Source organism: Neopsephotus bourkii, unplaced genomic scaffold (assembly GCF_033783945.1).
Source record: "Neopsephotus bourkii isolate Nb327-2 ecotype Australia unplaced genomic scaffold, CSIRO-AGI_Nbou_v1 NB_1792, whole genome shotgun sequence".
Taxonomy (NCBI): Eukaryota; Metazoa; Chordata; class Aves; order Psittaciformes; family Psittacidae; genus Neopsephotus; species Neopsephotus bourkii.
The window spans coordinates 7,956,594-7,980,982 of record NW_026902266.1 but is presented as its reverse complement, the minus strand read 5'-3'; the positions used below and the strand labels follow the sequence as shown (position 1 = coordinate 7,980,982).

Genomic DNA, 24,389 nt, shown 5'->3' with positions numbered 1-24,389 from the left:
CCAAAGAGTTGTCAAGCACTGAAACAGGGTGCCCAAGGACATGGTTAAGGTACTGGAGTGTAGATGTGGCACCTTAAGGATGTGATTTAATGGTGGACTTGGCAGTTTGCAGTTAGGCTCAACAATCTTAAGATCTTTTCCAACTTAAATGAGTTTGCGATTCTAATTCCACTGACCTGAGATTTGTTGAACCATCACAACTAATGTCTACAGCCATGTTGCACAGGCAGAATGGGGCAATTTGGAAATACCACGCTTATAGTTTAACATTGAGTTCATTTAAGAAGTTCTGTTAATCAGCATTCTTAACCATTAATCCACTCCTGAAACACATTTCCCTCCTATTTTAAAACTTGGTTTAATTCATACATTTCAAATAGCCAAAACCAGTCCATATAATTTAAGAAGAGAATAAACCAGGTAGAGTAACAAGCAGTTCTACAGTAACTTAAAAATGTAGATACCATTTTACAGGAAAATTAAGCAAATACTGGCTTAGATGTTTCAGAGGAATGGTTTCTCATGTTTGGAAACAAAAAGATTTTTATACCATAATTCAGGGCTCTTATCATTAACACTTCAGTCGTACAAACTCAGAAAATAAATTCAGGAAATTTCCATCTCAGAAACCTGCAAGCTTAATTTCAAGGTAAATATGGGATTGTTTTAAGTTCTACAGTTCAAAACTCATCTCCAAACACATAAGGAAGAACCCTCAGCAGTTCCTGGACAGATACCTGCCAGATGGAGAGTGGCTCAATACAACTGAACTTTTAGACAGGGGTTTCTCTCTTTAAGAGCCTGTTAAGAGGCATTTTAATATACAAACGTTACAGTAAAAAAACAAATGTTCCCAGAGTTTTCCAAGCTGTTTCCTATGCTTGCTGAGACCACAAAAACCGGTCACACCTTTCCAACATGGACTGAATCAGCGCTCTGCAATTAAAACAAAGGGGAAAAAAAAACAAGACCAGGAGTCAGTAAAAAAAAAAGATAACAGAAAGAAAACCAGGTTTTGTTTGCATTTTAAAGAAAAGTGTCAAAAAAATGTGTCCTGGTTTTGTCTGGGACAGTTAATTTTCTTCATAGTTGCTGGTACAGAGCTGTGCTTTGGATTTAGTGAGAGAATAATGCTGATAACACACTCGTGTTTTAAATGTAAGCACTTCTTAGCAACAAGTCAAGGACTTTATTCAGTTTCCTATGCTCTGCCAGTGAGAAGGGACAAAAGAAGCCAAGAGGGAGCAGAGACAGGACACCTGACCCACAATTACTCAAAAGGGTATTCTACACCGCAGCACGTCATGCCCAGTATATAAACAGGAGGGGATTTTGCAGGAAGGGACTGATCACTGCTCAGGTACGGGTCTGGCACCAATCAGGGTTGGTAAGAAATTGTACTGTGCAATACTGTTTGTTGGGGTTTTTTTGCTTTCACTCTCTCTGTTACTTCCCTTTTCATTATTACTGTTACTAGTAGTATTAGTATTATGTTTAACTTTATTTCTAACTGTTCTTATCTCAACCCACAGGTTTTTAACTTTTTTTCCAGCTCTTCTCCCCATCCACTGCAAATGTAGGGAGTCAACAAGCAGCTACATTAAACTTAGTTGCCAGCTGGTGTTAAGCTATGACAACCGACTGTATTTCAGAAGTAATATCATGACATCACCATGCATGCCTTCTCTGGAAGGGATAGGCAAGATCAGAGTCTGTGCAAGACTCAGCAAGACAGCTATCTCCTTCACAGGATCTCCTTCACATCTTTAATAATCTCCTGTTTCCACTTTTTCCATTTCCAAGTGCCTATATAGCGCACTACAGAGCTCTTAAATAACAGAAAAGCTTTCATCTAAGTTTAAAATCTGAGATAAAAATGGGAAGTATTTTATCTTTTTATTAACTGAAAAGAGTTTAAAGATCCAAAATGAATAATGTGGATCTTTTGTTGATGTGCCATCTTACCTTTGCCTTTTCTCAGCAATTCTCAGGATCTCGCAGACACCAGTAAATCTCTCAGACAATTCTAGTGTCAAGCCACATTCCTGCAAGAGAGGCAAGGCACGGTTTGGCCCAATGGCTTTTGCCAGCAAGAGCGCTACGTTTTCCACAGTGATGCAGTCCGGGCAGCTTGGGCTACCACTGCTGACAGCATTTCCATTCTGTGGGCCATGGTGGTGGAAAGCTGTGCTGTGATTTTGTGCGAGATGCAGAAGAAACTTCCATTCTTCTATGGTCTCTGGAACGGAACCTACACGTAAAATGAATGTTACATTATTTGTAAAACAATGATTATTCTGAGTCTACTCTTTTAAATGAATCTGTACTTAAAAACAGAAGCTAGCTGTTCTGTTTTTCTCTGTGAAAGTTTAACAAGTGTTACCAACAAGCAAATTGTGTACAGAAGTGTACTGCCTTGACTGACTTGGCATAAAGATTCAGCAGTGAACTACACACAAAGCTTTATAATAGTTCAGGATTTAAGGCTTTGGATTAGGTCAAGAGACAAAGAACTGGTTTTTATGTCCATCTTAGGGATACTGGGAATTTCCTTTTAAGTTCCATCATGTTATAAAATGCTTTACTTGTAACCGTGTGTGTGTGCGCGCATGCGTAGCAGGAGTTTCACACTGTTCAGGGAGGCTAGCTATTCCTCTATCTACCACTCCAAGTTTAGCTTTTACTCTCAACTGATAAGTAATCCTACATTCTTGAACTTTTAAGCATTTTCTAGCACAACTGATTTCACAAAGCACATAGTGAAGATTTGAGTATTACACACATTAATGTGTTTCAAACATGCTGCACCACACAGTGCTACCAGAACACTTAAAAAAAAAATAAAAATTCAACTCAACTTTGGACAAATCAGAACATAATAAGGGCAGTTCCTATATTATGCACATATGATTACACAGCTTAAGACTCACTAACCATCTTCTCCATTCAACAGGCTCAAATCATCCAAATGAGCAATACTAGTAAAGGCTTCTATTCTTCTATCCAGCTCCAGGCAGAGAAAAACATATCCAGTCCAAAATCTTGAATAAGAGAGTAGAGATTTCCAGGAATCAAATACTCAGTTTAAATTACAGTCAACAATAAATAAATGCTCATTTAAATATCAGTGAAGACAGAAGCAACTGAATTTCTTGAATGCCAGAAATCACTGCAGAGTGGGGACACAGGAATACCCCTTAACGAAAAAGGGTATTTGGTACTTAAATTGAACACTCAATTCTCAAACACGATGGGTTTTTAAGTAAAACTTGTCCAAGTAAGAAGCAGATGGGTCATTTTCATTTGTATCTTTCTGGGGTCAGAACACTAGCTAGTCAAGAATTACTAAGCTTTTTCTTACCCATGTGATTTACAGATGTCAGTCATCTTTTCCTTTGTAGCAAAGTTAGCTGGGAGTTTAATCAAAAGCAGAATGAGCTGGCTGTAGCCCCATGTAAACAAATGGGATCGTGGCCTAGAATATGAGAAATTCAGTTTTAAAGCATTAATAATTTTCTTCAGAACATGATGTTCTCTCTAGAAGAAAGGCAGGTGTATGAAAAGAAAGAAAAGTGAATTAACCATTGTGTATAGTCTCAGTAGAGCAGTCACTCTGGGAAGTGTTACAGATAAGGTTATTTAATCATCTCATTGCTTCTGCTGAACTCTGTAACACACAAAATGCTCCAAGGATTCAGTTGACATCCAAACTATCATGCAAAATTTAAGCCAAAAGTCTACAGACCTATTAAAGCTTTTTGCTGCACTCAGGACTTCCGGTGACCTCTGCTTTACCTGGGATTTCCTTCTGCATCCACAGTATTTGCTCTTTGTGGTGCATCATGAGAAACTGCCAAGCACAACCAATCCAGTCGTACAGATTCAGGCTGCAGAAGAGATCTAAGGAGAGATGACCTGGAAAACATAACACAGGAAAAAACTGCCAGTTTTAAATATACCAGACATGGAGGAGCAGAGACTGTGTGTGGACAAAAGGAAAAAAAGGAAGAAACAAAAGAGATAATATGAAATATGGAAAAGCTTGGAATGATTTATATTTTTAGAAATGGAGAGGACCACAAAAAGCCATTCAGTTTGGAGGTTGGGTTCACCTAGGGGGTTGTTGTAAGAATGCTGTCTGACAGATCAAAAATAGTCAGCTCCATTGCAAGCATTATTTAGAAAAACCCTTTTAAAACTAGCATCTAATCTAAGAAAACAAAACAACAAAAACCAACAAAAAAACAACCAACACTGAGACCAACTAAAACTGGTAGAACGAATTGGAATCTATTGCTGAAGAACATCAAGATACATACAGAAAGAGTAAAAAAAGCCTCCAAAAGCCAAAACCAAACAAACCCCACATGGAGCTACATAATTAAGACAGCAGACAGATTAAAAAGATTCTGTATTCCGTTTACCTTTTATCCTCTGGCTTTGATTTCACCAGACTATCTAAATATGCTAAAAAGTGAGCTGGATCATTCCTGCAAAGCTGTTTGATATCAGAGGGCAAGAGGGAGGGGTGGAACTTGATCAAGGGCCGAAGAGCTGTTTCCCCAAATTTTTCATAAAGCCTAAAGAGAGAGGACAAACAGCAAATTATAATTTTCCAAGATCTCTTGCAAGTCCAAGATAGCACTGAAAGTTGATCTCTTTAAAAGATTCCCAGAGAGCTTCATGAAATACTCAGTGAACCAAAGAAAACTAACCAAACAAAACCCACTTAGCTACAAACCTTTGAGCATGTACCAGTAAGAGCGGGCTATCATCCCAAGGCCCCAGGTCATGCAGCTGTTTCAGTATTTTCAACATATCTTCATTTTCCATTGCTAAAGCCACTGGGCTATGACAAGTTAGTTCTGAAATAAACCAGCGCACAAGTCACAAGATCAGGGCAAGTTGGTGTTTTTTGATTGACACACACACAGAGCCCTTGCTAAGCGTAAGGACAAGAGTTACCACTACTTTCATGGAACTCTCTAGCTAACAAGTGATCAGATACTACATGTTCATTTAATAGAAACTGACATCACTCATCTGTGCTTACAGCAAATTGCAGTTACAAATGATACGATTAAGGCATAGAATAATACTCTAGATATATTTTCCTTTTCTTTAGACTTCTAAGATGTTAATTTTTCTCTTGTGTGGAAAAAAAACCCCAAACAAACAAACAAACCCAAAACAAAACAAAAAAAGACCCCCAAACCAATCCCCAGCCCACTGCAGGACTTATGGCTTGCTGAATATAATGCAGATCTGCAGCAGTTTTCGTATTTTACAATTTGCCTCTATAAATAAAAACTTCAGCTTGGACTCTGACTTCACAGAATGTAGAATTCAGCATGAACCTCCATCCTGATGAAATGCAGGTATTAATCTACAGGCAACAAGGACAGTCAAAATGGGGACAAACTAGGAACACATACATTACTTTCACTTCTAAGGCTGTTCAAATCCAAATGGTGAACAGATTCCCATAAACCCAAGTATTAGATGCCAATCCTCAAAACAAGATTCTGTTGTTCAACTACTGTTTGCACCAAATCAATGCTAAGACTTTCATTCACTTTTGTAAAATATGCATAAAGCAGAAGATGAATGTAGGCCACAAAGTTCTCTTTTCCAACATAATCAGGAAGCTTTGGTTCAATAAAGCTAAGGAGGCATCAAAAAGATCAGAAATGATTTCTGTGAACAAAGGAAGTCTGAAGTGATCATAAGGCACTCATTTGCACAGAACCATCTACTCCATTCAGTTTTGTTTAACTTCAACCACATTTCTCTAGAAGCTAAAGAATCTTCTGTTTCCACTGCAGATACCAAAGCCTCTCCCCTAGCTTCTTCCTTGTTTCCACAAACATCTGATTCTAATTCAGATGCTTTGCTCTTTGAAGCACATTTGTTTTTAAATAGGTCTGGTCTGTAATCACTACAGCATTCAATCAATAAGCTCCATACAAATTACAAGGTTCAGAACTGCAAAATGTCAGAGAGGAACTGCAATTCTTCGTAAGTTAGCCTTTGGGGGTAAAAACAGCCAACTGAATAAACCAAAAATGGAACAAAACCTCTCACACACCAACCATCCTCCCCCTCCCACACTACACCTGCAGATGGAAAATTCGCAGACACAAATGGGAGTGTCTTCAAGCTTCTTGATTTTTTTCTCCTAAGCAGTCTTACTTTCAGTTTACCAGTAATAAAATTGTCATTAGTTACCTTTCAAGCCTGCGATGTATGTTTCCCATACGTTAGGACTGTTTGCATGTATGGTTATAATACATTGCTTTAGTCTTTTTAAATCCAAAAGAAAGAAGTAGCTTCGCATAAATCTACAAGCCAAAGTCCACGAAGCTGCTAGTGGCAGACTCCCATCAGAACTTTCCTCAGCATCACCACTTCCACAAGAAAACACAGACATCTCAAAACACAGTGTTGTCAACTCAACAAGATCTTTCTGAACATCTGGTTCTATGACACATGGAGGAGACACTTGAAAGCCGCAGTCCAAAGGTCCCTTAAAATCAGTACTATTTTCACACATGGCCTTGCTTACACAAGTTTCTTCAGTATTTTCCTTTTCAGTGTAGTTTTCCAAGATACTACTCCATTCTTTGTCTTTTGGGTCTCCATCAGTTGGACCTTGTCGTGGGTTTTCTTGCAGAACTGCACTCTGTTCTTCAGCACACACAGTCTTGTGGTTCTTGATAGTGGCAGCAGAATGCTCTTTGCTGCCAAACTTCTCTTCTAGACAGACAAGCCATTCCTGTAAAACCCTTCTCATACACTGTGGTTCTAACAAAACCAGGGGATCCTGGAGTTTGGCTCTGAAGCATAAAAAAGAAGTTTGCTAATTTGCTTAACAGTTATGTCACAAGTGAAGTATTATGTGTATTTTGTGTAACGGAAAGTATACTCCTAAACTTGACTTAGTTGGGGTTTTGTGGGTTTGAATGCATCAAATAGAATTTAAGCTACTCAAGCTGTCTACATTTGATCTTAGTACATTCCAAGTTCCCCAAGGTTTCTTTCATAATGGATTTTTGTTTGTTACATGGGTTTGGTTCTGTTTGGTTTTTTTTAAACTATGCTTGCAGTTAGGACAAAAAGGTAACATTAGAGTGCCTAAATAAGCCTTTAGTGGGTTTTGCTCAGCTTTAAACAGGGGAAACAAATAACTAACCAAATGAGATCATTTCAGATCATATTAATAGACATTAAGAGCATTACACTTATATGTATGCAATGAATTAAGAAAAAAAAATAAAATACCATTTTTCTAACAAAGCCCAGTATCTATACACTAAAAGGTCTCCCTGCTTACATAGCTTCTGCTGTTGCAGCCTTGAGGTCTCTTAGATGATCCTCCTCTGGAAGCTGGGAACTCTGTGGTTCTAACCTAGAAAAAACACATTAATTTTAGTCTTATCTGAAGTATTAGAACATAGATTTAGATTAGACATTACAAAGAAATCCTTTAGTATAACATGGTGAGACACTGGCACAGGTTGCCCAGAGAAGCTGTGGCTGCCCCATCCCTAGCAGTGTTCAAGGCCAGGTTGAACAGCACTTTGAGCAACCTGGTCTAGTTTTAACCCTGTCATGCCCGGGGGGGGTGGGTTGGGCAGCGGGGAGTGGCTGGAACTAGATGATCTGTAAGGTCCCTTCCAACCCAAACCATTCTATGATTATCTTCAATAATTTAAATGAGGAATTTTCTCAAGTTTGTCAGGAAACAACATTAATTCCTTCATTAAAGAAAAAAAATAACCAAACTTTGATTTCTAAAGAAGAAACATCTCAACAGAAGTTATGAATAGGCATGAAAAGCAAACCTATAATACTATTTCTGCAGCCTTCTACAGTAGATTTCTGCAGGTAGTGAATAAAAATCAGTATCATGCCACTATATCAAAGTTAGTCCAAAATGGTAAATTAGCAGAATGTTGGAATACGAAATAACTTAGCTCTCTATGAATTAGACAACCATTAAAGAAGTTCAGCATTTTAAAGCTACCGTTATTAAAAGCAAACAAAACCCAAACAACAACAACTCAACCCACACAAAAGAAAACCTAACCAACAGACATAAGCCACACAAACAAAAACAAAATAGAAAGATGTTTTCAGGGAGCTAAGTGTTTACCCCCCACTCAGAAAGGAGAGGAAATGAACTGCTGGACTCATGCCCATAAGTATAACTAGCATCACAGATACACTATATAAGAACTGCTGAATACACTATGTTCATGCTCTTTAGTCTTTACAGCACTGTGGAGACTGTGTGCTCCACCACTCGGAAGTGTTCATTGCCTAATCTGCTTCTAGGAAAGGAGTCAGGGAGAACCAGTGAAACCCACCATAGTAATGAAGGCAACTCCTTGTTCTACCCGAAACAGTGCTTTTTCTGCTATCCTCAGAATATTCAGCAAATGCAATTACTAAGAAAAGGTAACTTTTGAACTCACTCTTTCTTCTCCTGGGAAGGTGCTTCCAGATTAACATTCAACTCCTGCAGCTGCTCATCATCCTTTGCTTCTTGCCTTCCTCTAGCATCAGGGCTTATATGAAGTGTGCCAATCTTTTCAGTAGTTTTGCGTACAAAGCTGGAAACACTAGGAGTCAGAAGTTCGGACATTTAAAATGGTAAGTACAAATACGAACAAATCACTTTCTTTCCATTCAAACCATGATTTCAGAAAACTTTATAATCTGAAGAATTCTTGAGGAAAGGTTGAGAGCACCAATGACCAACAAAAACAAAACTCACTAATAAGCTGCTCAAAATTCTGATTTCAGTCATGGTCCATACTTTCAGCACAGAGTAAAAACCTGAAGTGTTGAAGACTTGGGTTTTATTGCTGCTGGAGAAACAGAATCACATACTAACATTAGTGCTGATATCAGGACATGTATTTGAATGCAAATAAATGCAGGTCATCCACACTGCATTTTAAAGCTTATAAAGCATCATTAGGAAATTATATCCCTCTTGGGGGTAAGAAACAGTTTTACAGTACTCTAAATTAATTCTTCAGATTACAAAGCTCACGATAAATGTCCTTGTCATGTCATCAGTCCTTAGCCCTTCAGATATTTTATTCAAGAGGAAGCCCAGTGAACATACCAAAACCCAATTATTTCCACCACAGCCATGAAATGAACTATGTCATCCACAGTTGATCATAAAAATCATCTTCTTGCTTTCTAGCCAAAAACTAGTTTAAAAGCATCAAGAAAAAAAGAAAAAAGCAACTGTTTACTTGCTTGCCAGAGCATATGGCATCTTTTACTACACTGAAGTATAGCAACAGATGAAGGCTGCTGCAGAAGAGAGCACAAAACAATTGGACTTTAATGTATATAAGGATTAAAGGTAAACTTAAAAATCAATTTTAAGTGTGATGGTAATGTATTTAGTTATAAATTGAATACAGTAAATACTTGAATATTTAGTTATTATTAACAGAAACACTTATTACTGGTGAAGTCCTAACATTTGCTTACAGTTTAAAAAGAATTCAAAACATTCAAAACAAGGTTATTTTGAGATCCTTATACGATTGATAGCAGCTACAGTCTTCTGTTGCAGGACACAATTCACATACCTAAGTTATTAAGGGAGGGCTATGCAACTTCTCACACCATCATTACAGGCCAGCAACATTTTACCTCAGAAGCTAACATACATAGTTTTTTTCAATTTTTTTACGTTTTTAACACTATCTCCTTTACATGTGTGCGTGTGTGTGTGTCCGTCCCTGTTTTTTAAAGCAGGTTTTAGAGCCGCAATTTGATTTCTGTATAGAATAGACATTACCATATTTACTTGCACTGGGCATAAGCTCCATTATTCCATAAATACTTGGAAAACTGCTTAGATTCACTGAAAGGTGCATATGGGGAGATAGCAGACCATGCGGTATACTCTGCAGCTGTGTCTAGCATGCTTTGAATATTTTAATGTTTGTCCCTAAACAACATCAAAAGCCTTCACTCATTCATAAGAAATCTAAGTACCAGAAAAGCAAAATCCCAAACCAATATTCGGTAAGTTTGCTTTAAAAACAAACCACAACCACAGTTCACAAGGCAATGTTAAACATTCTCAGTCATTTAAGCATCCTTAGCCATTTCAAAGCACAGGTTGAAATCTTGGCTCCACTGAAGTTAACAGCAGTTATTTCTAACTTCATTTGAGAAGCTCTAAATAGCCCAGCAATCTTGACTGCATCTCCAGTGTTTCAGTTCAGGCGTTACATTTTTGCAGAACATAGCATGAACTAAACCAGACAATGCAACAGATTCAGAGGACAGAAAAGGGAAAGATGTAATGGACGAGTGAACCTGCTGCAAGTTTTACCTTTCTTTGACAGCTTGGAGAGAGACCAGAGGAGATGGGGAACGAAATGACAAAGGAATACTGAATGGAAGAAATGTCTCATTCCGGTCAGCCTCAACCATCACAGATGTATGAGATACGTTGTCTAACAAATGGAATTGAAATAAAAGAGTCATGAAACAGTGACCTGACAAAAATGGAACAGTGAAACAAACTGCAAGTCACTAATTCATAAATGGATAACCTGCATGCAATATTTTCCTCTTTAACACTCAGGAATGTGTAGAGTCAGAAAAGTGCTACTTGGTTTCAAGGGCCATTTTATTACTGACCTAGTAAGCCTGCTTTGTTAACAGTCTTTTGGCTCTATAACAAGGCAATTTATGACCAACAACTGTATGAAAATGATCTTCTACAACTAGACTTACAGTTCATTTAGGGGACAAAAATCTTGATTTAATCTACTGCCAGTTATTTAAGCATCTAGGAAGATGAAGTATTATGGCATACATAAATTTACAATGCATGATTTCCTAAAATCTAAATCACATATGAGCACACAGAGACATAAAAGCCATGGTTAAGATATAAATCACCCTTTTATCTGAACAGACTTAAAAGATATAATTGAGCCCATAGCTCTCTGGCATTTTATAAGAACCACAGGAAATACAGAATCACCAACTATTGCCTTTTCTCTCTTATATCCCTGGCAGTATCTACAATGTGTTTTGAGTAATCATTTCCAGTACAAACATACACACTGTATTTTTAAGTGATGTAAAAAAGAAAAAAAGGATTCCTTTAAGTAAGGATGATGCTGCATTTTGCAAGTCAGCACTGCCTGCATTATTGAGAGGAAAAGATGCTCTGCAGTTACAGAAATTCTACCATGAGAATCCACAGCATCTAGATAGTGCCTAAAGGTCACAAGTGATTATATGATTGCTTGTAAATAAGGCTGCTTTTGTTCATTACACATATTAGAAATGTAAATCTTATGACATCTTACGTAAATGTGAGAGGGGAAAGACTAAATCCATTTTCTCAAATAGAATCATAGAATAGTTAGGGTTGGAAAGGACCTTAAGATCATCAAGTTCCAACCCCCCTGCCATGGGCAGGGACACCTCACTCTAAACCATACCACCCAAGGCCTCATCCAACCTTGCCTTGAACACTGCCAGGGATGGAGCATTCACAACTTCCCTAGGCAACCAATTACAGTGCCTCACCACCCTAACAGTAAAGAATTTCTTCCTTATATCCAATCTAAATTTCCCCTGTTTAAGTCCACATGCTTCAAGAAGCATCTAGAACTTCTATACTTTGCAATAATCAGCAAATTTGTTGTCTCTTGTTGAGCAGATAGCACTTTTCTATCTTCTGACATTCAAAAACTGCATCCCTTCATTTTAGTTTTAATACTGGAAATTATACACACCCTTCCAAGTTTTCTTGGCTTTATGCGATACAAATAAAGATGCAAATGTAAAAGTAAGTGCTACAAACAGCATGCAGCTTAGTCAGCAGGACAACACTACTGACAAATAGGGAAATAAATACTAATTTTTATGCTCTCCCTCCCCAGTGCAGTTTTCCCAAAACAAGCATCCAAAATTCTCTCTATCTTCAACTGACATCTACTCTCTGCAGAAGCTAGAAAGAAGCCTTTTTATTGGAAAGCCTTTCTAGCATACCTGGAACTAACCCAGCTCCTCATCATGCCAGGTTTCTGCATCCCCTCCCAGTCCCAACCACAGCAGAGAAGAAGACCACTACTGTCAATTTAGCTTTTGTCCAGCGACAGATATTTGTTAGGTGGAGCTCCCTGGATGGTCTAAACATTAGTTATTAACATTCTATAATCCCTTCTACACGTGTAAGAGATAGTCCTCCGTGCAAAGGAAACCTTGGAATGAAGTTAAGAACACAGTAAACCTACTGGTTTTCCTGAAGAAATATAAAGTCAGAGCCAAGATTAAGCAATTCTTTCCTGGTACTAACATTACTGTAAGGACAGCAGCAGCAAAAAAAAAAACCAACAACAAAACCTCATTCAAAGCTCAATTAACACTGAGAGAATCTTAGCATTAATGCTGAACTGCACATTGAGGGATTGGGAAGGTGGAATTTGAGTGAAGTCCCAACTTGGTAAAAGCCCTCTGGATCTTTTTGTCTTGTTTCTCTGGGTTTTGTTTCTTTTTAAGATTAAGATTTCTATGGAGCCAGCATTTCACCCCAGTGTTTCAAGAAAGAATTTGACTGGAAGGTGGGGTGACTGTTCCTATTGATCAAATTACAGAATTTAATCATGGATATCATGATAATGGAAAGTAAGAATATAGAGCCAACCCAATCAAATTATTATAAACTAAGCAGAAATTGCATCCAAATAACATTATTTTCATTAAGAAACATTACCAAGTTCTACTTGCTCATCTTCCTGGTGTGCAGGAAATTCTTTAAGTCTCTCATCTTCTGAGAATGTTTGACTGTGGAGAGAATTCGAATCTTCATCTGACTGACTGCCTCTTCGGCTGATAACACGATATATTCCAGAGTCTAGGACACTGAAACTTTCCTGTCAGACAAGGGAGAGGAGTTAGATGTTGTACGAGTTGTACTTCCTTGTTAAACTTCCTGCAATGAACTAAACCAACCATACTCACACAAATAACCTCACAGCACTTCACAATTCACTGCCTAGAAAAGTCCTATATAACAGCGTATTTTTGACATATGCAGAATGGTAAAGTACATAAGTGGCACTAAGTGTGCAGCCCAGTGACTTAATAAAGATGTATATGCTGCAACTGCTTTCAGGAAAGAAGCCTGTGAGCAACTGGTGTACTTGGTACAAGGCAAAATCATCTCTCCTTTAGTCCTGCATGCGAGATTGTCACTTTATCCCTTTGCACCTGTGCACTCAAGAGTCCATATTCCTTTTTGCTTGTTAACCATACCCAGCTAACACACTTACAGATCCTGCTAAACTTTAGTTCCAGGACACACATATATTCTTTTGCTCATAAGTTTATGTGGTTTACTTTTCCCATATGAAAAAAAAAACAACAACCAACGAACCAACCAAAACCAAAGCTGTCTACCACATCAAGATAGAATTTATGTTACTTTGGGTTTTTAACTTTACTTTTTAAAGTTAACTTTTCACTGTTAAAGTGAAAGCAGCAGCTGATACTGTATTAACTATGAAATATTTCCCTTTTCTTGAAAAGCTGCTGAGAAGCTAAGACAAAGCACAAACAGCTAAACATGTAAAAGAATATTAGAAACATGCTTCGATTCCAGTATCTGAAGGGGGCCTATAAAGATGCTGGGGAGGGACTCTTCATTAGGGACAGTAGTGACAGGACAAGGGGTAATGGGTTAAAACTTAAACAGGGGAAGTTTAGATTGGACATAAGGAAGAAGTTCTTTACTGTGAGGGTGGTAAGGCACTGGAATGGGTTGCCCAAGGAAGTTGTGAATGCTCCATCCCTGGCAGTGCTCAAGGCCAGGCTGGACAGAGCCTTGAGTGACATGATTTAGTGTGAGGTGTCCCGGCCCATGGTGGGGGCGTTGAAACTTGATGATCTTAAGGTCCTTTCCAACCCTAACTATTCTATGATTCTATTCTATGATTTTTTCCTTAGCATTTTCTGCTTAAGCTTCATAGGACTAGGATTGTTCTGTCCGTTCAGACATTCAGTTTTCACCACAGAAAACTACAGTTTTAGTCAAGATGACGTTAAATGAAGCATGTTAGTATACTAACCTCAGCTGAGGAGAAAGCCTTCTTTGATCAGTCTTTGTCTATATCTCAACCATTAGCCACAAGATAACATGGAAAAAAGGCAGTGATCTGAAAGCTTAAAGAATGCAAGCAGTAGTATTTCATACCTCTCTACCCCACCTAATTTTAGATTATCAAGTATAGTAGATATGGTAAAAATGAAAGCCTCAACTTTAAAGTGATTTTAAACCATAAAGATAAAATCTGCAGGTAATGTATTTAGCACTACCTATATACATACATGAGATGAAATACTACTCCTTCTACTGCTGCATGCAGAATCTAGAGGTTCCAACTTTGAAATCAATTCTTCCAGTTGCAGAGTAAGATCTTGTTGGGTTGCGGCATCCAGCTGAGACTTTAAGTGCTCCAGCCTGTCTAAAGGCAAATTTTTCCTTGCCTAAAAGTACGCAGTGAAATAGAAGCATTATTATTTCTAAAGTACATGTGAAAAGCAAAGAAAGCACCATATATGCAGGCTAATTTTCATCTGAAAACTAGAATGTTTAGAATACTTTTTAAAAACTAAAAAAAATAATAAAATCGCAAAACCCTATGGAACTCAAAGGAAAACAGGGGCAAGAAACAGAGTGAAATGGCACTGCACATTTACAAAGAGGTATTTACTTACTCTGCAAGAAATAATTGCATTTTGGAAGAGGCAACAGACCCTGGCAGCAAGGGTCCAGAACCCTCTTCTCATCAGACGCTCTATGCAGCGGTCTACCAGCAGAAGGGAGAGATGAACAACTTTTCCATTTGTATGCAGACAGAACAACTCACTTTTGTAAACTGCAATATCCTGAATATCTGCAAAACCAGATGCACAGAAATATCTAAAGGACTGAAATCATGAGTCAATATTCCTTTCTGTTCCTGAAAGAAGGTGGAAAGGTATTTCCTATCTGACTGTAAAAGCATACAAAAGCCTAATACACTGCAGCGTAAGTGGCATGGAGAAAACAAACACTGAAGAATGCTAAGCTAGCATCTAATGATTACACATCACAGTCAAAGTATCAAAGCTTTCCAGAGATGCATTTCTAGAAAGCATTTCTAGAAAGCATTCGAAAAGCACACTTGAGTTACTGAAAAGCTCCCTTTTCCTCTGAAGGAGGATGAAAAACTCAAGACTGATAAAGATGAGAAATACATCATTGTTAGCTTTGAAATGGAAGGAAAACATCTACTGGTAGAAAAATGCTTTGAACTTTCAGCAGTTTCCAAATGAAATAGTTATGTTATATGCAAATGTTCCATGACAACAGGCATTGGAAACTTAACGCCAAATGGACTGGAGAGAAGGAAAAGACTGACAGACAATAACTAATTATTCAAGGACTATGTCTATACCCATACACACAAAACCATTTTTGAGGGTTAACTCATCTGCCAAATAAGTACATTCTCTGGCTCTCATTTAGACAGGTGTTAGAAAGAAAACCCCACAGTGTTTAAGCTTTCAGCAGCCAGATTATCCTTCACAGGATACCTGACAATAAACCTTTGTGATGGTTTAAGCCCAGCTGGTAACTCAGAAAACTCAGAATCACGCAGCCACTCACACCCCCCCCCCCCCCCGACAGAATGGGGAGGAGAGCTAAAAGAATGCAACCCCCACAGGTTGAGATAAAAACAGTCCAGTAACTAAAGTACAATGTAATACTACTACTAACAGCAGTAATAATAAGGGAAATAACAAGGAAAATATATTAAACTAAAAGGGGGGAAAAAAACAGCAGTGATGTACAACACAATTGCTCACCACCTGCCAACTGATACCCAGCCCAACCAGAGCAGTGATCTGGCCCTTCCAGGTAACTCCCCTCAGTTTATATACTAGGCATGACATGCTGTGGTATGGAATACCCCTTTGGCTAGTTTGGGTCTGGTGTCCTGTCTCTTCTCCCTCCTGCTTCTTGTGCCACTCCTCACTGGCAGACCATTGAGACTGAAAAGTCCTTGATCAGGGTAAGTGTGACTCAGCAACAACTAAAATGTCTGTGTTTTATCAGCATTGTCCTCACACAAAACTGAAACTACAGCACTGCACAGTTACTAGGAAGAAAATAACTCTAACCCAACTGAAACCAGGACAATCTGAATAAACACAAACAAGGAAAGGATATTGCAGGTTACCACCTCTCACTATTTGATTCCTGTATTTTACAATGCACTCTGCACCACATTTTGTTTCCCAAGCATATTTTTCTAAGTATGGAGGGAGGGTCTGGCTAGCAAAGGAATGGAAAGGGTTAATATTCAAGGCTGTATCTGAAAAATGACAACAAAAAGGTTTTCTGATCAATGTTCTACAACCCAGCTACAAAAATTAAGCTTGAAAAGGCTCCATATTAGGCAAGGACTTCAGGAGTTTCAAACTTAACAGACAACATTACAAAGCAAAGATTCTTAGAGTTTACCTTTTACTTCACTCCAGAGTAAGACTTGAACACTTTGGGGAAGAAAAATATAAATGCCTCTTTCTGTCCAGGTCATCACACAGTGCTCACTGCAAGCAAAGCAAACATTAACAGTGCAACAGTTAACTGTGGTAGTCACTGTAAAACACACAGGGATGGCAGTGGCTCAAGTACAGGAAGCGAAAAGTGAGAAAGTTGTTCAGCACTGATACTTGAAAAATTCTTATGCAAAAAGATGAACTTGGCAGTATAAATTAGGATAATATACAACTTTTTTTATTTTTAACTCTGCTTTATCAACAGGAACCTATGCTGATAAATACTCACCTCAGATACAGTAGCTTGGGAAAAGATAAAGATTGTGGAGAGCAGCCGGAACTAGTGTAATGAGGATCCAGCCTGTAAAGCAAAATTATAATGTTACAACTACAGTAATATCACTTTCTTAATACTCTTAACCCTGCAAATACAAGGCTGGCTAAATAGTCTTATGACAGCAGCATTCATTGTTGTAGTCACACAGACATACCTGCAGAATCAAAGTTTCAGCATTTTTGATAACTACTGCCTTCTATTATTAGAGGAGAGTGTATTAAGATAACTAGCATTAACACTTGACTGCACTAGGAGTTTATTTAACTTTCTCAGCCTTATGCAGTTCTTCTCAGCTAGTCTAGAAACCCCAACCAAGTGTATCACAGATAACACTTGTGTTTCTACCTGAGAGAAACAACAGGGAGAGGCGGTGATGACAGTAGCTGCTTGAACTGATGTGTGCTTTGCACTTCCCCATCAAAGTTCACCTCCCACAATCTTGAGCCAGGTCGAGCACAATATATTAATGGCTGCTGATTCCCACTGCTTTTTCCAGCAGGGAAGAAACATGCTCCAAATTCTCCATCTCTCTCTTTATTACCAATTTTCCAGAACTTCTCTCTAGTGAAAAAAAAAAAAAAAAAGGAAAATAATACTCATTAAGGCTCTAATTGATTTTATATTTTTCTTCAAGAATAAAAATACTAAATCCGAGTTTGTGATTTGGTTTTGGTGCTCAAAATAATCTGCCATTGGTATTATAAAGCCTGCATAAAGTTTATGAAAGACAAAAACTACAGAAATATTCATTAGGCTAAATGTTTAGATCATTAAAAGTTTTTTTAACAGAACCAGTTGGTCAACCTGGTGATGGGGGAAGTGATGGTGCAAACGATAACAGAAACCATATCCAATCACATGAAAGACTGATTATGTATGGTTAGCATGGATTTATGAAGGGGAAGTCATGTTACAACATGATCAGTGGCTTGATAGATGAGAAGAGAGCAGTGGATGTTGTTGAGCTTGACTTCAGTAAGGCTTTTGTCACTGCCCCTAACATCTTTACAGAAAAGCTGAGGAAGCATAGGCTAGACAAACAGACATTAAAAACACAGTGCCCTGCACAGAGTGAAGGAAAACCCAAGGCATCAGTACAGGCCACCTGGGTGGAAAGCAGCTTGTAGAAAAGGACCTGGGCGTCCTGGTGAACAAGCAGCTCACCATAAGTCAGCAATGCACTCTTTGGCAAAGGCAGCCAATCTAGACTGCATTAGGAAGAGTGCTGCCAGCAGGTCAATGGAAATGATCTTCCCCCTCTTCTTGGCACTGGTGAGGTATCTGGAGTGCTGGGTCCAGTTCCAGGCTCCTCAGGACAACAAAGACAGGGATACACTGGAGTAAGTCCAGTGGTGGGCCATGAAGACAACTAAGAGATTGCAGCACCTGTCTTAAAAGAGGCTAAGAGAGCTGGGCTGGTCAGCCTAAAACAGGGAAGGCTCAGGGTAGAAACTCATCTGATCCCACATGTATAAATACCTGACGGGGAGTAAAGAAGACAGAACTAGACTAGTCTCAGTGGTGCCCAGTGAAAAGACAAGAGGCAATAGGCACAAATAGAAAGACAGAAGATTCCATTTCAACATAAGAAAAAGCTCTGTTACTGTAGGGGTTGTGAATCCCTGGCAAAGGCTGTCCAGAGATCCTGTGGCATCCCTGTATTCTTGGAGATGCTGAAAACCTAACCAGAGACAATCCTACAAGATCTATCTGTTCTACCTAACTGTGCCATGAGCAAGAAAATTGGACTAGATGATTTCTAGATGATTAATGAAGTCACTTCAGAAACTGTGATTCTGTCAAGTCCAGTATTTTACAAGTAAAAATATAACTTGCCTCTCAGTATCACACAAATAAGTGCGTGTAAGTGAAGATATGAGCAGTCGTCCATCCAAATAATCGAGCTGAACAACCCGAGAATCTACAGTTGTTATAATCTGAACAGGAAACATCACAAAGGTAGCAGCAGCCTACAGTTAGAAAAAAGAAAGAAAATGTACTAGTCCTCAGTTCAAAGTAAAGATTATTTCAGTAAGTTGCAAAATTAAGAAGAGACTCACGCATGCTATGAATACACAGCATAAGACAGCAGTTCCCTTTTTCTCTCTTTACAAAACAAAGCTTCAGTGCTCAAGGCATACAAACCTACAGCTTCCTTTTCTCAAAACTATTACTGAGAGTTTAAGAAAAAAAAATAAATCACTTCGCCACAAAATCCTGACATTTCTTTATAAAGAGTGTGTTTTCTATAACATTCAGAGAGGTTTTACTCTTGCTTTTGTAAGCTTTGTGCTTCTGCAAATTCTTGTAATTCTTCCCACAGGTACTTTCAAACAGCAAAGTTTTATGGAGACAGGTGTGATTACTTGATACAAAACCCCCCACAAACCTTCCATTGGATTTAAGTGGTTTACACTAACCCACTTTCCCCTATTGCCCTGCAGCAAATTACCTGAATACTATTTATTAAACAAGTGTCTCAGTTTGCGTGGGTGGCAGAAACAAAGTCACAGGCAGACTTCTTATTTAGAAGAATCTGCTGGGAATTGCATTCATTTTCTAGCAGTCACCATTTTGAGAGCTTAAAGTTGTTTTATTTGTTAGGAAAGTGCCGAAGTATGTGACATGAAAAATTCAACAATCCAAGTCCTTAAGCAGACATGAGCAGACACATATTCTGTGAGCCATGCCCTTCTCCCCTCTTTTTCCTTCCTTCCCTGCAGTTGAGCTTTTTGCTCCTATTTAAATGCTGTTGTCTTGCTACTTTTAAGGAAACTTTGTGTCAAAGTCTTTCATAAGGGGTAGAAAGGACCTGAAGGAACACACCTACCTCCAGGTTGTGTTCCTTCTTACAGATTAAAAGTCAAGGGAAAGGACCTAGTAATAATAAAACAAAGAACACTCAGGGGCTAAAAATCAGGCTAATATCACTAATAGATGTGTCCTTTGTGCAAGATGTAATGTATGTAAGCTTGACATCCACCTTTTAACTAATTCACCTGTTCAAGAATAAGAGTGTCCAGAGACAGACAAGTAAAACTAGAGACTGGTATTCCCCTTTCTCAGACCAACAGGTGAGCTGAACCTGTAGCTGGAGTCTAAGGAATCCAGCAGGCTCAGAAACATCAAGACTCTGAACTTGTAAATTCCAAGAGAAAGAAACTCTGCCAGATTTTAATTCTGCACATTTAAAAGTATTTTTACATTGCATTATTAAAATAGCTAAAAGAGAAGGTGAGACAGTTCATGGGTCAGGATTACTACAGAAGTCTCAAGAGACTGAATCTTCATCTCAACAGTCAAAGCTACCAGAACTTCATGAGCTGTCAAGTGTTCCTCTGTTCTGCTTTACTAACATAAACAAAAAATTCCACACATCATCCCCTGTGAACCTCATCCTCCCAAGCAAAGTATGAGACATTTTACCTTCCCTTGTTTTGATGTGTTAATCTTGATGGCTGATACTTTTCCCACATGATCTCCTACAAAAACACGAAGAGCAGCTGTATCCCAATGCAGAGCTGTGACTTTTCTGCCCTTGTGCTCAGAGGAAACATAAATCCGTTCTGGCTTCCCACGACGCTCCTGATTCAGCTCCCAGACTACTATAAGGCCTTGGCTACAACAATTAAAGAAGAAAATACAAACTGAGACTAAGTCTTCTTATGTTTTATCAGAAGTCTGGGTATTATGAAGACGCATTATTCCAAAGAAACAGAAAATCTAAGGAAAGTAGAACATCTAGGAGCTGGTTGTGTTTGAGGCTGCATGCTTACAAGAAGTGTCATATTCTTAATTCTCAGGAAGAGTAAGTGTCCTTCCTTACATCACAGTGCATCAGCAGCTTTCTTTGGAAGGCTACTTTAACATTCACTGGAATTGCCAGTGACAGTGCAGAAAAATAAGCATTCATATGGATTTTAAACAATGTAAGAGGTATTTACTACCTATCTCATTCTGCCAAGTTAATAAAGATACTTCTTTTGATGCTAAAACGTATAAAAGAGCAATCATAACTTCAAACGCATTAGCTCTCCCACCCATGTTCTGTTACAGAAAAAATACTCACTTTGGAACAATTATTCCACTATTCCAGAAAAAAAGTTAAACTGTCTGTGTGGAGAATTATTCTGTAGGGGCTTCTATCACCTCTGCCCACCTCCAAGTTCTCAGCAGATGTGCAACTTAGAAGCTACTTCAAAATATGTATCCAGCATTCAGGTTTGCGAGTACATCACTCACCTGGTAGCAACAGCAACATAGTCTTCATCATGCAAACAACAGGCAACCCGGGAAACAGCACCCTCCTGAAAGCAAGTGCGGGAGTAAGTGCAGGTGGATGTTTTTCTTACACCGCCTCTACCACTAGGCAACTTTCATCTTTAAGACATAAAACAGATTTCTGTCAACAGCTGCTACCACTTTGTTGTGATGCAGTTCAGGGTTTGTTTGCAAACACTGAGCTTGCTCTAGAAAGAGGGAGCCATCATCATCAAGAGAAATGACTGCAGTTCATGCTCCAATTTGGAAAACACAGAAATCGGTCTCTTGTCCTCACACCTATGGAAGTCGTTTTGCCAGAAGTAAAAGTGAAATGTTCCCAACCTTAAAAGACAGCCTATCCTTTCTTTGCTTACACAAGTAGCTCAGAGTTTGGACATCCAAACACTGGTCATTATCTACAGGCGACTTGCTCTGGTTTAAATATTTAGGCAACTTGGTTGCTGCTGTTAAAAGTAAGAATTTGAAAAACAAAGATCTGACCCTCTCAAGTAATTTCTTTCATACTCATGAAATCTATTACCCCACACACTCTCAGGATGTACTCCAATGTCACAAACTTTCTTAAATGGAGCAATCCAAAACATCACCTTATGTGGACAATTCAGCAAGCGGAAAACGCCTGCCGACTCTTAATGAAAATTAACTTGAAACAGTGTCTCTTTCCCAGTCCCATTTTCCCCAGAAATTTTTCTACAGAATTCTTTACCCTTACCTTATGAGCGAGAAAAAGTCTTTGCTTCCAGCCATCCTTCTGTATAAGGTTCAGTCCTCCTCCTGAACTGCCCAGAGCTAGCCATCTCTTTGACACATCTATACACGTGCACTGAAGGAATAAAAAACACAATGCATAACGTGTCTGCTTCTAAGTACTAATAACAGTATCTTTTGCTTGCATTTTTATGTTATTTTTAAAGGCTTCATTGTTTGCCAGTGGTGCACCACTCCTGAAACACTGGCAGCACAGTCAGATATTAAAACAACACACTCTACTATTAGAGCAAATGGTATAAGGCACTGACTGTGTAAAGCTGTTATTACCCACAGTTTCATTAAGAAAACACACACGCAGACCCTTTGCCCTCACTTCTTCCCAAAGTTTTCCCTCCATAAGCTAGCACACACACAAAAAGAACAAGATGATTCATAGAATTACAGAATAGTTTGGGTTGGAAGGCACCTTAAAGATTATATCATTCTGTAGGTTAATGAGATAATAAACCAAATAAGGTTATTATTTGAATTAAGGGGGGAAAAAAGCCCCAAAACAACAGGAACACACATCACCCAAAAAGCTCATCCACCACAAACTCACCTTCAGACGACCAGAATCCAGCCTGAGTGCAGAAAGCAATGGATCCAAACATTCAAGCTCTGCCAAAACATGGTTGTAAGAGTCTGGAATTACTGGCGCAGAGGCCATTGATGTACACAACTGGTGCTACTTGCTCATGGGCGTATTACAGCTTCGGCTTTCAGCTATACCTGCCACAAATAAAGTCAGTTCTTGATTAGTTCCATTTTTCAGCATTACATTTGTTACAAAAAAAAAAACCCAAACAAACCAAAAGCCACACTAAATGTCTTCCCTTTCACAGACCACCAGGTTTCAGTCTGCCAAGGGCTACAAATTAAGACTCCTGCTTCATCTGCAAGGAGTTTTTGCTGAACTTCATTTCAGAAAATTTAACCTATCAGACACCAACTTTGGAAGTACTTTAGATTGCAGCTATTAAGATATATTTATACCTACCTGTGAAACAAGTTCTGTCTACCTTGGCTTCCCCACCCCCCCCAACACACACACTTTATTTGAAACTCATTTTCTCAAGGAAAACACTGAGCATTAGCATTGGATATCCACATCATCTTCTCCCCCAAAACCAAATTTAAGGAGTATTATCCTCAGTTGATACCAAATTTAGGATTATCTGCATTTGTGCATCTTTAATACAACTACTCATAAACATGTATGAACTATCCTTTCCACAGCACCTCTTTTCCAGTATAGAAGACCAATAACTTTAATTCTTGGTTTTTAATCTGTTATCAAAGTTGCAACCTCATACACTTTTGCTAAAGAGCACATACCTTAAAATAATATCTTGTTGAGGAATTTTTAAAGTTTAGACCTGTTATGTTGCTTAAAAAAACCTCACCTTCATATACTTCATATCCAAGCCTTTGGATTTCTAAATAACGTTCAGTATGCAGCACTATAAATTAACTCCCTCCCAGAAATACTGCCATGTGAAACCTTACACTTCCTTACAAGAAAGGCGAACTTTGACTCTTACCAGGCACCAGGGAAGGCGAAGATACACATTCAATTACAGAGACTAAAACTATTCCTTCAAAATTCTCAAAACCGTCTTAAAATTTTAAATTATGGGATCTGAGAACGCCTTCGCCCCTGAGGCAAAGACCAGACCGCCTCTGATGACAAAAAAACCACCCCATCAAACAACAAATATTTTTCCGGATTATAGTACTTGGTCCAGAAAGTCACCCCTATGCCTGTTTTACACACTGGCGTAAGGACGGCGGCAGATAGCCTCGATCAAAGAAAGCCAGGCTGAGATGCTAAACCCTTCCTTGGGACTCCGCTCTCGGAGCCAGCAATCGCCCCGGTCTCGGACCCGCCCCTGAACACACGCTACCAGCCCGCCAGCCTCCAACCTGAAGAAGACCCACAAATCCACCTTGTTTTCCCTCAGACACGCGGAGTAAGAGCCCGAAAACACCCTCAGCCCTCAGACAGCTGCCCGCGGAAAGCCAGCCACACCGTGCGGCAGCCAGTGAAGTGCGGTAAAGCAGCACAGCCGCCAAGGGAACAAGCACTTCCCGGCTGCCACACCGCCGCGAAGCAACGCCCGCACCAGCGCTTCAGACGCCCCGACCGCGAGAGCCAAAGCTGCTGCCAGCCAGAAGCCAGAGCACAGGAAATCACGGGGTACGCAGCGGCAGCTCTCCGGGCCCGGGCAGGGCTCCCTCCCGCAGGCACACAGCTCCAATCAAAGGCACCTACGGCCGAGCAGCACGACTTCTCCTTCCCACCTCGTTGCGCGCGCTACCTCAGGACCGCCCCTGCCCCGTGGTCCCGCCCCCAAGCAGAGCTGCACGTGACGAGCGGGAGGGGCGGGGCCATGCCACAGCTCGGGAC

At 39.3% G+C, this 24,389-nt stretch overlaps 2 protein-coding genes across 8 annotated transcripts in view; both read right to left on the bottom strand.

Moving 5' to 3' along the window:
- The window catches only part of LOC133226581 (serum amyloid A protein), a 66,013-nt gene that overhangs the window by 7,714 nt on the left and 33,910 nt on the right, over nucleotides 1–24,389 (bottom strand). The window lies entirely within an intron of this gene.
- HPS5 (HPS5 biogenesis of lysosomal organelles complex 2 subunit 2) lies at nucleotides 270–23,946 on the bottom strand. 7 transcript variants are annotated; one of them, XM_061380230.1, is made up of 23 exons: nucleotides 23,929–23,946; nucleotides 22,542–22,711; nucleotides 21,942–22,052; nucleotides 21,188–21,252; nucleotides 20,372–20,564; nucleotides 18,778–18,915; nucleotides 17,291–17,502; nucleotides 16,898–16,969; nucleotides 16,571–16,659; nucleotides 14,779–14,957; nucleotides 14,389–14,547; nucleotides 12,776–12,935; nucleotides 10,373–10,496; nucleotides 8,478–8,624; nucleotides 7,334–7,408; nucleotides 6,229–6,836; nucleotides 4,742–4,865; nucleotides 4,425–4,580; nucleotides 3,796–3,915; nucleotides 3,362–3,475; nucleotides 2,935–3,041; nucleotides 1,966–2,251; nucleotides 270–936 (listed from the first exon to the last, which is right to left on the bottom strand). In XM_061380230.1, exons 2-23 carry the CDS (start codon nucleotides 22,647–22,649, stop codon nucleotides 876–878), a joined length of 3,408 nt encoding a protein of 1,135 aa, XP_061236214.1. In that variant the 5' UTR covers nucleotides 22,650–22,711; nucleotides 23,929–23,946; the 3' UTR covers nucleotides 270–875. The 7 variants fall into 7 exon arrangements, 5 of the variants coding, with proteins under 5 accessions (XP_061236214.1, XP_061236213.1, XP_061236215.1 ...); XR_009729565.1 differs by lacking the exon at nucleotides 23,929–23,946 and having other exon boundaries at nucleotides 1,966–2,045; nucleotides 22,542–22,758; XM_061380229.1 differs by lacking the exon at nucleotides 23,929–23,946 and having other exon boundaries at nucleotides 22,542–22,757.

What these genes read in the sequence shown, in the direction of transcription:
- HPS5 (XM_061380230.1), bottom strand. Translation starts at nt 22,649, where the DNA reads ATGGCCTCTGCGCCAGTAATTCCAGACTCTTACAACCATGTTTTGGCA. An exon ending in TATGTTGCTGTTGCTACCAG is followed by an intron (nt 20,565 to 21,187) that starts GTGAGTGATGTA and finishes TAATTGTTGTAG; the next exon opens with CCAAGGCCTTATAGTAGTCT. An exon ending in ACTCTGGAGTGAAGTAAAAG is followed by an intron (nt 14,958 to 16,570) that starts GTAAACTCTAAG and finishes CTGGTTTTGCAG; the next exon opens with ATATTCAGGATATTGCAGTT.